The following is a 13,612-nucleotide window of genomic DNA, read 5'->3' as shown; positions in this document are numbered from 1 at the left end:
CATCCAGCTTTATGTCTTTGTCAGAGCTAGTAACCGGGTGTGGATAAATTGTATCCATTAATTTTTGGCTATTGCTTGCCCATTTTTGTAATTCAAACCCAGCTTTACTTAGCAAACTGACCATCTCAGAATAAATTTGGATAGCTTCATCATCAGTCTCACACCCACTCATTAAGTCATCCATATAGAAATCTGTCAGCACCCTTCCTGCAGCCAATGGATAATCTTGACCTTCATCTTTAGCCACTTGCTGTAAACTTTTGACTGCAAGATAAGGAGCTGACGAGACCCCGAAGGTTACACGTAACATCCTGTAATCGTTTACAATATCATCAGAACTCTCACGCCACAGCAGGCGTTGGAAATCAGTGTCTTTGTCCACGACTTTAACCTGTCTGTACATTTTGACAATATCTGCTATAAAGCAAATTGGATAAATACGCCATTTCATAATGATATGACGCAGTTCAGGTTGTAGTCGTGGACCAACCAAGAGATCATCATTCAAGGACCTACCATTGAGACCTTTAGACGAGCAGTCAAAAACTATGCGAAACTTGGTTGTGGATTTGTCACTGCGAATCACAGCATGAAAAGGCATGTACACACAACCAGGCTTCGCAGCTTCCTGCTGGTCTTGGATGAGTTCCATGTGATTGAGTGATAAATATTCATTGATCACTTTGGTATATTCTTGCTTTAGGAGTGGATTACTATTCATCTTTTTCTCCAATGAGAGAAATCTCCTTAAAGCGACTTTCCGTGAATCCCCGTACTGACATGACGGATCCTCATGACGGAATGGTAAACTAACAACATAGCGACCTGTACTGTCCCTAGTTGTAGTGGATGCATAATGCTCCTCACACGCTTGGTCTTCCTTAGACAACAAGGTGCGAGGCTGGTCAGTTTCAATTTCCCAGAATTTACGGAGAGTGTCATTGATGGAGCTATCCAGAATATGGGCAGTTATAAAGTTATTAGCATGGTTACTCACTTGTGTTTTTCCTGACAGGATCCAGCCCAGAGCGGTGTTTTGTGCTGTCAGGTTGGACGATGGATTCCGTACCATACCCTCTATCAGAGTCTGTCCATACACCTCAGCGCCCAGCAACATGTCCACATGCCCTGGAGTGTCATATCCTGGATCTGCCATCTTTAATTTCTTCAACTCTGGCCAATTATGAATCTCAACTTTCTGTGAAGGAATGGGATTAGTTACCTGTCTTACCACATATGCCTGAACAACACAACTAAAGGAGCCACAAGTGGATTGTATTTTGAATTGAACCTTGTGTTTAATTGGTGTTGACAATGGGATTTTCTCCCCACCCAGTCCTGAAGGATCAACACTACCATTTGCAGGTATCTTGTGTAACTGAAGTAATTGTACAGTACGCTCACTCACAAATGATATTTGAGAACCCTGGTCAAGAAATGCCCTAAGTGTATGACAATTTCCCTTATTTTCTACCTTAACTAATGCCGTAGTTAACATTACCTCACTATTGGGCATACTCGACCCTTCAGCAGCATGAGCCACAATGTTACTAGGTACTGTTTCCCTCTGCTCTGGCTTCTCCTGGATACCTTCACGCTGTTTGCCGTGGATCTTTTCCCCTTCACTGAGTCGGCTTGGTTGCGCTGAAGGTGGATGCTCGCTGTCCAGATGCAGCAGGGAGTGGTGGCGACGACCGCAGCGCTTACATGATGTATCTCGCTTGCACTGTGTTGCAGAATGCTTTGCTCCAAAACAATTGAAGCACAACGCCTTATTTTTGACAAAGTCCCGCCGTTGTTGTACTGAGTCCTGGCTAAAACGCTTACATTGGTACAACAAGTGAGCCTCTGCACAGCATGGACAGGATATTGATGACGCTGTTGCAGTAACGCTGAACACCTTAGGTCGCTCTGCTTCTTTTGGTTTTGTTTCTCTCTTGTTACTTGGATCTAGGAACTCTAATGCTCTGAATCTGGATTCCAGGAATGTTGAAAATTCACTAAAGGTTGGTAGTGTGTCTGAGTTATCACTGATCTTGTGTTCCCATAGTTTCCGGGATTCCTGGTCAAGCTTCTGTATGACCAAGTGGATAATAATGAGATCCCAGGATGAAACATCTATATTCATGTTGGTGAGAGCACTTAAACATTCATTTGTTGTGTCCAATATTTGTTTGACACCATAACAAGATGCTGTGGATAAGGTCTTTTGGCTTATTAATCGATTGAGTATGCACGATGAGATGTAGCGTGTGTTACTGTACCTTTTCTTTAATAATGTCCAACATTGTTCATAATTTGCATCAGTTATGGGTGTGTGTCGTATTAATTGCTCTGCCTCACCTGTCAGATGACCTTTCAAGTAATGGAGCTTTTGCACAGGTGCTAAAGTTTGGTTATTATGGATCACAGATTCAAATAAGTCATGAAAGGTAGGCCACTCTGCATACTTGCCGGAAAACACTGGGATAATAATTCTTGGTAGCTTCACTGCACTGGATACATTGGATTCATTATTGTGTGAGTGAGCTATGGATATTGCCGGCAAGCTTGCTTGTGGTTTGATTTTGTCCAAGGCCTCTTTTAACTGACATTTATATTCGATGTATTTCTCTTCGACTCTGTCATAAGTCTCGGATGTGAAATAGGTGTTGTTGGGATCTTCGGATTCTAACACGATAGCTTGATGATTGTTCTCGAAACATTTCCAGTAGCCTTCTAACAGGTCTAACCTTGTTTCTAAGTATGTACTCGTAATCCGGGCCTTGGGCGATTTTTTGAAGTTAGATACGGCTTTATCTATCTTCTCTTCTATATTTTTCTGTAATTTGGTATAAGAGTCGACTTCCATGATGATTTTGGTGGTGAACTTTCACTTGTTTTACAAACTTCCGGTTCGTTTGGACCATGTCCGACCGCCTGGCCGGCACAATTTGGATTTGGATAAATCTGGTTCAATGGTGGATGATTATGCAATAAAACTTTGATTTTATGAAAAGACGCATTATATTATTACTTTTCACATACATTTATACCGTGAATCGACATTATAACTAATTTTCCGTTTATTATAAAGGAAAGCGAACTAGCTAGTGCAGCCATTTTTTTGTAAGAGACAAAGCACAGATAAAATATCTTTGACATAAATCTAGGCCGAGCTGTTTGAGGTTTCAAATTAAACTATTTGCACAATGAATGGCAAATTACTCATAAATCTTATAATAATACATATAACGCTCAAACAGGCTTTGATAATTTTTCCCTTAAATAGTGGTGTGTCTACTAGAAAAAACACAAATTACAATATTTTCATTGAAAGTAATTTAATTTGTTCTTAGAGAAATGTACAAAAGCTGTGTGTTTACATCTACTTGAAATAGCAATCTCTTAATTCGCGTAAAAATAACAGCGCACTCAGAATTGAGACTGTGTGAGTCTCGCGCAGCTTGTATTTTAGTAATTTAAATTAAATTATTTGGCTCGGTGTAAAGAGATCCGAAATGGAAGAATTATCCTTTCCCCGGAGCTGTCTCGTTAGGCAACGCCCCGGCGCGTGAACATTGTGCTCGGTCTCGGTCTCATTTTACTGCGCTGCATAGTTTAAGGACTCTACTCCAACTCCCGCTTTCTTATTGAAGTCTGCGGATTCAGATTAACTTGTTGTTTGATGACATTCGCGTTGCAAATTAAGTCCGAGCATTCCAGTTTTGGAGAACAAAGTCTTTGCGGTTTTCGCCAACCAAGTTCGATTTAAGTTAAATCTTTGGCGCTACAACAAGAAAATTGTTAAACTTGGTTATAGATTTAATTACGGGTGGCGTATTCAGAAACGCAAATTATTACACCAATTTGATTATATTTTCAATGCGTCGCGTACGTATGCACACAATACATGTATGTATGTAACTTCGTTGGCTAAATATAAGTACGAGCGCAATGGATTTTTTTTATCGGTATTTTAATGTATTTTTTAATTCCTATATACGTTTCCAGAACACTGTAGGAATCTTATAACAGCAAGTTTTGATTGTAATATACATACCTAATTATAGATTTTTTTAAATAACCGGAGAGATATTTAAATGTAATATTCGAAAGGCAACTGTAGATATAGATACATTAGGTAAGTACTTACTTACTGTTACGGCATTACTACCTACTGAGGTGAGGACGCGGGCGCTGTCACTTTCAATTTCCTTGAAAAAAATAGTGACGGATTGAAAGTTCTAATCAGCAGTAATGTGGCAGCGAACGTCATTCATTTGATCAAGGAAGTAATACTCCATGCAAGGAAGGTTTAAGTCATACACCTACAGTTAGTATAACTTGAAGTTTCCTTCGATAAACTGCACAAAAGATTCTCGTACAGAAGGGAATACTTTTTTGCATCTTATCAGTGACATGATTATGAAGGAGTATATATGTAAGGTTATGAACACTACGATATTAAAGTTCGTAATTAGATTCATCAGTGAGCGGCGCGGTGTTGCACCTGGTGAAGGTGTCGCGGCTGCACATGGGCGCCTACCTGTGCATCGCGAGCAACGGCGTGCCGCCCTCCGTCAGCAAGCGTGTCATGCTGGTGGTGCACTGTGAGTTCATAATGCTGTTTTTGGATATTTTCATGCAACCCGATTATGTTGCTGATTTAGCTTCAATACAAAATAAATGTGATGTTTTTTTCTTAGCCTTTTGTTTACTTTTGTGTGTGTGTTTTTTTAGACAGTCTTTCTTGGATTAGTTTAGTAAATTGGTACCCATTCGTACAAGTTTTGTTCCGTTTTAACGTACACTTTTGGTAATGCTTGCAAAATCATTTTAAACTTAAATTATGATTAACCTATTACTTATTTCATCATCATCATCTTCCTCGCGTTAACCCGGCTTTTGCCACAGCTCATGGCAGCCTGGGGTCTGCTTGGGTTCATATAATATAATATTATTTATAACACTTTAAACTCTCGCGTTTTGTACACATATTTAATTACACAAACGGGTAGACCCACGATATAATTTCATTGTTTTTATTACAATTACATTATCATATCTAGGTGCCAGGTACAACGCGATTAATCATAAAATTTAAAAATGTAATGAAAAAAAGTATCAAACCATTTCTATTTTCTGAATATTTTAATATTATATTTTTAGCAACTTACGCTTTACGCATAAATTTACCGCTTCCCAGCCCCTTCGGCCACAGCGACTGGACGACAGATTACCCAATTCGGAACTGACAGCACCTTAAGCACGATTTACTCCCTAAGGGTTTAAAAAAATATTATTGTTTACTAAGCGCTCTACAGGATTTAAGTTATTTTCACCCTTCTTTACTGCTGTAAAATACGCTTGGTAACAGATTTTTTTAACGTGATGTAAATTTATCCTGATTTTAGTAATGATCAAAATAAAGAGGATATGTTATAAGCCCTAGCCTCGAATCAGATTGTCAATATGAAATCTCACTAACATTCGTTAAATTTGTGGAATGACAGAAGAATTATGCGAATAGTTTGGTCATTTCTTCTTTTCATTTAAATGAGTACAAGGTTAACCAAAATAATAACAACACTACTATAAGTGTCTGGCCCGCATTAGATTTACTTTTTCATAGAAGGTAAGGTAGTTTAGTTAGTACAATAATTTTTTGACATAAAAACCTCAAAATTTCATAATTAATGGCATTATTCAGAAATCAGAAATCAGAAATCAGAAATTATTTATTTGCATTGATACAGTATGGGGATGTTACAATATGGTGTTACAGATCATGTACCTAGCTTGCATGCAAGCGTGCAAATTCATCATTATAATCATAAATTTAAATAAATATAAAATGTCAAATTGAAATACTTGAAAAAATAACAAAATATTAACACAATAGGCATGTCACAATACAATTAATAACTAAATATCACAAATTTGAATATTGCTGGTATTCGAGATATGACTTATTCATTAATAAACGTTTGTTAAACCAATACAACAAACCGTTGACAATCGTTTACCCCTGTTCGTCTTTTTGACATTTCTGTTTGTTAGAAAGAGGCCAAATTTAACAAAGGTTGTTAAATTTTATGAATAACGGGGAAAAACTATATTTTTATTTTGACCTTACTATACTAGTTTACAGTTTTACAATTAATTTTACTTTACTGTTATACAATTCAGTGCAATACTTTATCATTAATGATATTCGAAAAATGTACAGTCGACATCAGATATATCGGAGCGGCCGAGGTGTTCAAAAATACCTAAACACGCACTCTAGCGTCTTGACAATAGACTCTAATATAATCAATAGAGTCTTGATTGTGAGCACCCTGGCCGCTCCGATAAATGTATCTGATAACGACTCGACTGTACCAAAATAACTTCTTTTTGATCAAAACACAAGTAACGACGAAACTACAAAGGATTCGATACGAATAAAACACTACGAGCGGGGATATCATGCTCACTATTTTTAGCAGCTGGCGCGATGGTTGCCGTTCCCGGGCTGTTGCGTGACCGCATCGAACGACACAACTTTTACTGCCGTGCCTTTTGCGCTGGTGATAAGTTGATGTGTTTTATCAATGAATTAACCTTACCACCCAAGACAGTATTCATTACGAAAAGATCCCTGTCATGGTGTTACACGAAAGTCTGTTCGTAATTTAGTCATAAAATCTTTAGCAGGCTTCTTTTATTACACCTGTTTTCTACTGGATGGGGCATTACGGCCCCATTTTTATACGAGACTGCGACCGCTCATTACAGTTGCATCCGCGTTCGCAATCTAAATCTATACTCTTAATTACGTAGTCTGTGGATAATGTGGGCGGTAAAAATCTACAATACAGTCAATTCTTTTTTTTTACTATTAATATGACGCGTCTAATATACATACATCATACATCATCATATATTTTATATAAATCATCCATAGTTATACAACCGACAGATTGCTTTTTCCTGAATGCATGATTGACCCTACAGTAGATAGAATACTAACCAAAATGCTATTGATAATAATTTGTTACAGTTCCCCCTATTATGACAATACAGAACCAGCTGGTGGGGGCAAAGGAGGGCGATACGGTGCATCTTGACTGCCACTCGGAAGCTTTTCCCAGATCTATCAACTATTGGACGATAAATGACCAAATCATATCACAGTGTGAGACAAATTCAAATTTTACTTCTCATTATGTATTAGTATTTTACAGCTGCTGTAAATAAAGTTAGGTATGTAGGTATAAAATACACCTAGTTTCCTGTTGTTATTGATTCGCTATACATCAACAGTCGTCTCACTCGACTAATATACCTAATACTGCAAAATACAGCTGCATCCAACTCATTTCAATTACAATAGAGATGCAATACGAATACAAATACTATATAAAACCTTATTAGTCCTCGACACCAGCCATAATCCTAACGTTTTAGTTTTCACCTCCATTGGCAGGTAGCAGTCTATAATGATAAATTGAATGTAAATATTCAATGTAGGTACCTATTTCTATCTATACACCTTTATGCGAGTTAAAAATATCAAATACATGAGTACCTAATAATGAGAACATTTCGTGTCATAAATATACAATGACTTAATACATTACACTTGCAACACCAAAATACTCGTACATGGTCATTCGATCAATACATATAATTTAAATACTCCTAAGTGTAGCAAGTAGAACATTCAAATTCTACAGGGTTTTTCAGGAGACGAGAGCAGGATCAACGCATTCAGCAAATTGTTACTACTGTTTTGTAACAGTATTAGTAAAATTAACGTTATTTTTAAGTGTTGGCTGAACTCACGATGGCTCCTTAAATACAAAACGATCCGTTAACATTCAGGCCTATTCGGATTTCGAGATAATCACAAGATCTTGAGACGATTTAGAGATCAACTAGATCTACATTAGATATCGACTAGATGTGACTTGGATATCTAAGTCATAACTTGTCGAAATAGTTCAAGAGGACCTCCAGAATCGCGGAAACGTCAAATTTGACATATCTATCTTACAAATTTCTTTAAATTATCCGTATCGTAACTTGTTGAAGTCTAGTAGAAATCTAATTAATTTTCCGAATCGAGCCGATTAACATTTATGTAGGTACTGAGTGTGTGGTTGGTCCTTCCTGCTCACGTCTTATGAATCACGAATCTATCTGTATTTTAGTTCTCCCAAGGGTTCGAAAAAATTTCTTTTAAGGTGCACGGGGGCCATTTCGACTGCTGGGAAATTTCAGCTAATCGAAATATCCTCCATGTTTTACATTATTAACTAGAATCACACACAACACACCTTTTTCGCTATCTGGACATATATGGTACCTACTCTAGTTTTAATTTTTAACAAGCAGAAACGTCTGCGAACGATGCTATTAAGCTTAGAATAAATTTAAAAGTGGAAAAATTACTGTCTTGGGTGAGACTTGAACTTACGGCCTCTGGATCCAGAGGCCGTGAGTTCAAGTCTCACCCAAGACAGTAATTTTTCCACTTTTAAATCTACTCTAGTTAATAATGTAAAACATGGAAGATATTTCAATTAGTTGAAGTTACCGCGCAGTCGAAATTGCCCCCCTGCACCTTAACCTTATAAAGTAAGGCCTAGTAAATATATTTCCCACAATTATTATGAAATTTAATTCAAAGTTATGGTTCAATTTCGCATAATTTCTGAGTAAGTAAGGGTTAAGTGTGTCACCTTCCGATAAAATTAATTGATGACTGCGATGCTTGTGCTGTGTGCACCTCATCAATCGCTCTCGGCCGGTGACAAGTCTCAGCCGGTGTCATTGGCGGCAAGGCACCGAGCTGGCTCGCGCAGCCCGCCCGTTTACGGCGCAGGTACAAGAAGTCCTATTTGTTCAAGAACCATAGAATTAATTACATATTTTTACTTGGCAATGAAAAGTAAAAGGTACAATATCAGTTTTGTTATAGACACAATGAAACTACTTTCAAATTAAGGATAACAATAGTTATTCTCAGGAAATGCTTTCACATAAAACACGTGTGTCTATGATTTGTTATGTCGGCATTGTTAAAAGATTGTCTTTCATTTTCGTTGTCATTTACTGGCTTTATCGTTTCTTTAAGACAGAAAAACACATTTTTACGCACCTACCTTTTAACTGTAAACCTATTGCTAACTAAATACATAATGAAAATATATTTTTTACGAATCCCGAGAAGGACTAGAATATAATTGAATGTCATACTCGCTAAATTAGGAACGCCCATCGAATAATGCACTGCGCATAATTTTAAAATTAATATAAAATCAGGTTTCAAAGCTTTACTCTTTGAATTCCTTTCTTAGACATCAGTTACACGCTAATTCTGGAGTCAGTTCAGTCCATCATTCTGGTCAGAATGACGAGAGAATTATCGTGTAACACTCGGACTGATGGACTGATGGTCTGGACTGATGAAAATTTAATATTTTAGATAATATTCGTCAGTCCATTTTGAATGACAGAAAACTGATAGGAGACTGATCGTGGAACCTGTTTGTATCATTCTCGCATCAGTCACCATAATAGACAAGACTAAATGACTGTGTTGCGTTCTGTGTCCAAACGGCGACTGTGTCGTAATTTTATCAGTCTGTTGTCAGTCTGAAAACTGATAGGAGACTGATCGTGGAACCTGTTTGTATCATTCTCGCATCAGTCACCATAATAGACAAGACTAAATGACTGTGTTGCGTTCTGTGTCCAAACGGCGACTGTGTCGTAATTTTATCAGTCTGTTGTCAGTCTGGATTGTACGTGTAACCGTGTCTATTTTCCATCATTCTGGCATCAGTCAAAACTTGAATAAGACTTAAATGATGACTGAACTGACGCCAGAATTAGCGTGTAACCGATGTCTTATATTGTATGATGTCATTAATAAGAAAAAGTTGACAATACCTACCTACAAGAAAATTAGCATCCGGCATAAACCTTTTGCTGTGTGTGTGTGTGTGTGTGTGTGTGTGTGTTCGAGTGTAAGACTATAAAGTTATATGTATTTATAACAGCTTAAGACGCAGCAATCCGTGTGGTGTGTGATTTATAATGTAGAAAATATATCTTGCAGGCAGCTTAGGCTATGTTTTGTGCAAATATATCGAAATATTTATGTTGTTAGATTGATGTTTACATTTCCTCTCCCCTTCAATAGTAAATAAATTCTCGATTTATCTAAGATGCCTATGTTTACAGCGGACAAACGATTCGAGATCACCGCAGTGGAAAGAGGGTACGAAGTGGACATGCGGTTGAAGATCAAGAAAGTAGTGCGGTCCACGTTCGGCACCTACAGCTGCATATCAAAGAACTCGCTTGGCGACACCGACGGGACAATTAAATTGTACTGTAAGTAAATATATTTACTTAAGATTTTTTTTAATACTACTCCAGTGGCAAAGAAGCATAGGGTCGGCCTGGTGGTAAGCAGTGACCGTCGCATATAGACGCCTGCAACTCCAGATGTGTTACATGCCCATTGCCGACCCTAACATTCCTCACCCTCATTGAGCTCTGGCAACCTTACTCAAAATAAGTCTGTTATTTATTGAAAACCAACTAATCAAGCTGCAGTAAAAATAGGAAAACGGATAAAAATTAAAGAAATGAAAGTTGATAATCTAAGATGCTTGATAAAACATTGTTAACTCATTGTACATAGGTAAACAGCAGCGTGTTGATCTTTTATATTACGTCCCTCGCTTGTCAGAAGCTCAATTACAATTATGAAATTACCCTCGGGGCTACATTCCCACACCGCAAAAATAGACTGAAAATAACTTGTGTCAGAACGTGACAATTTTATATTTGTGTAGGCGTGAGCGGGAATTAAGCTATGTTTACGATCCCTATTTTAATCGACTAATTCGGTACCTTTTTTATTCGCCAAGCTCGAACTCGGCGAGGATATAATAATTATAATTAATAAGATTACTTGTACAATCAGCACCAAACACACATCAACCTAGTCCCAAACTAAGCAAAGATAGTATATACATACTTACTACTACTACAATATATGTACATACTTATACATATAGATAAATATATACATACTCGTAGATAACATCCAAAACTCAAGAACAAATATTCATGATAAACGCACAAATGCCCTTACCGGGATTCGAATCCAGGACCTCCTGCTTCGTAGGCAGGGTCACTACCGATTAGGCTAGCATTTAGGTAAGTCAGGGGTCGGCAAACCGCTTATCACTAGCCGCACGTGGCTCTTTGGTCTTGCAATTGCAGCTCTATAAATCACTCGTGAGACTAAGACATATTAAATAATTTAAATATATTAAAACCGGTCACTCATGTTTTGTATGTCGCGTGCTTGAGCTAACATTATTTACATAGTAATAAATTTAGATTTTTTTTATTTTTTTTTTTTAAATGGCGATGTTTTTGCCAATGCACTAATGATTTTTTTGCTAACACACACGCAGAACTTACATGCAAAGCACATAGCAAGCACGCTTACATTTAAATGACTCTTAACCCATTCAGCGATAATCACGACGCGTTGTCATTTGTCTCTACGAAGCATTAATCGTAGGTAAACACCTATTATTTTAGTCCTCTAATAATAAATACATTTCATATTTTGTCTATTAATGATAGATTTGATGTTCACAGCGCTATCGGGCAAGTTTGAGGAGGCGCAGTACAACGAGGTTGGCGAAGATGAAACGCCTGACGTCAGCGAGCTCGAAGCACTAAAGCGCAGTGGCGCGTGCGCAGGTGTTCACCTCGCGCTGCCGCTGCTGCTGCTTCCCGCGTTATAACTTCATTTGTATATACAAAATATATTGTTACTGTAATATTTTCACAGCCGTTTCATTTGCTTCCTTACGTGCATTCACATGACGGTGGCAAACGGAAAACGGCGCTTAAGCAGTGGAATGAGATGGATGCGTGAGGATGAGTATTTTGCAGGTTTTTTTAAGCAACTCGAGCATTTCCTCTCGAAAGCCACCTGGGTTTCAGTGACCAGGGGTTGGCGATTGATGGGTCGGGGGTTGAGGGGTTGTATGAGTATGAGGTTGACGGATCGAGGGATTGGCGGGGCTCAGGGGTCAGCGGAGTATGGTGTTTTTTTAACATTATCCAGCATATATCCAGCACTTGAATGCAGCTTACAGACATTAAAAAACCGAACTCTACGAGCTACCCAAGGCGCGAGCAAGTAGGTACCGACATCTCAATAAAAAACACATAAATTACAAGATACCTAATACCTACTGCTTCCAAATTTTTAATAAATAATTATAAACCCGACTGGTTACATTCAATTCAATTCATACTTTATTGATAAATGAAACAACTGTACCGATATTCGGAACCTAATAATAATATTGAGAATGGCAACACTGCGTAGTCGGTCGTATTGTCCTTTTCTAGCATATACGTCCTTCTCTCTCCCACACTCCCACCACTCAGGCAGGTTGCTTTGACAGTTAAACAAGGCAATTTTTCAAGTCATTGGCTTGCTGTTTTTCCATCTGGAAGGTCGTGAAGCTAAACTGCTGGTGAGTTTTTGAATTTGTACCCCAGTTTAGCTGACTATATTGAAAAACAGTTTCTAACGGTTTTTGCCGTTCGAAATAAATATTTAAATTTAGTTGTCCGATAAACTATCTAGCAAATAAAAACGATCCGGAATAGTGATGTGCAAGTGTTTTCAAAGGCTGCCTGCGCGCACCGTGGCTATGCCAATGAAAATACTAAAACACATATGTTAGAAAACACATCGAGCTGGTAAAGCGTGCACGTGTCACCATTAGAATTTAATTTTATACCTACATTAAGTCTCTTCCGAGTCTTGTTAGTTTAAATCTTTGTGTGTGTATAATAACGGTTGAAATTATAATACTTAAATGGTGATGTGTGGAGGCATACCCTTCAGTTTTCAAGTGATTTGTGTTTTCGAATACGAAAGGATCGGATAGTTAATACGTGTTAAGTAGAACCTATGTATTGAGGTAGAAGTTTATAGACGTGTAGGTTTTATCTGCCCAAGTATCTATCAGCAATTTGTCTTTTTATCCCGTTCCGGGTTAATATAATATTGCAAAATTATTTTTTTTGTGAATTAAATTGCTGATAAATAAGTGTACCCGCTTAGGAGTCGACGAAGCCCCGCCTTCGCGGGGCTTCTATTTCCGCTCTGAGGGACACAAGGTAACGAACAAACCTACATCGCAAACATTGCATTTATTTTTGTGGAAAGTGAGTACTTCGGCAGTACATAAACTTAAATCTGACTAGACATAGAGAGAGATTAGCATGGCTCTGCGCAAGAATGACATGCGAAATCGTAAAGTATTTCACTCTTGATCTACCAACTTATATCTCTCCAACTAGATATTTAATTTTGAATTGTTAAAATGTAGGTAGGTTAAAATGTAGGTACCTACTTAAATAAATAACTTAGCAGGTACTTACAGCTTAAAAGGTTAAGGAAAATATCTCTTGCATGTAGTTGCTATATGTGCTTGTGTTATTTTGGATTTGAATAACTTGATTATTAAATCGTTACGTAACTACATACACGAGGGTCAATTCTTAAACCTACCTACCTACATAAATA

General features: G+C 37.7%; 1 protein-coding gene and 1 non-coding gene across 2 annotated transcripts in view; both read left to right on the top strand.

Annotated features, from left to right (window-relative positions):
• Nucleotides 1-11,849, top strand: part of LOC134805222 (lachesin-like) — a 50,944-nt gene extending 39,095 nt beyond the window's left edge. The window contains exons 5-8 of the mRNA XM_063778533.1: nt 4,464-4,592; nt 7,028-7,162; nt 10,219-10,371; nt 11,659-11,849. Coding sequence (XP_063634603.1) covers nt 4,464-4,592; nt 7,028-7,162; nt 10,219-10,371; nt 11,659-11,807 — 566 coding nt within the window. The 3' untranslated portion in view covers nt 11,808-11,849. The remainder of the gene's footprint in view (nt 1-4,463; nt 4,593-7,027; nt 7,163-10,218; nt 10,372-11,658) is intronic.
• A 1,406-nt stretch (nt 11,850-13,255) lies between these two features.
• LOC134806184 (U6 spliceosomal RNA) lies at nt 13,256-13,359 on the top strand. The gene has a single exon (XR_010146480.1). It is a non-coding gene; the product is annotated as a U6 spliceosomal RNA (small nuclear RNA).
• The last annotated feature ends 253 nt before the right edge of the window (nt 13,360-13,612 follow it).

This window comes from Cydia splendana, chromosome 2 (genome assembly GCF_910591565.1).
Source record: "Cydia splendana chromosome 2, ilCydSple1.2, whole genome shotgun sequence".
NCBI classification, from domain to species: domain Eukaryota; kingdom Metazoa; phylum Arthropoda; class Insecta; order Lepidoptera; family Tortricidae; genus Cydia; species Cydia splendana.
Note: the sequence above shows the minus strand (reverse complement) of the source record. Positions and strands in the feature narration are given on the sequence as shown.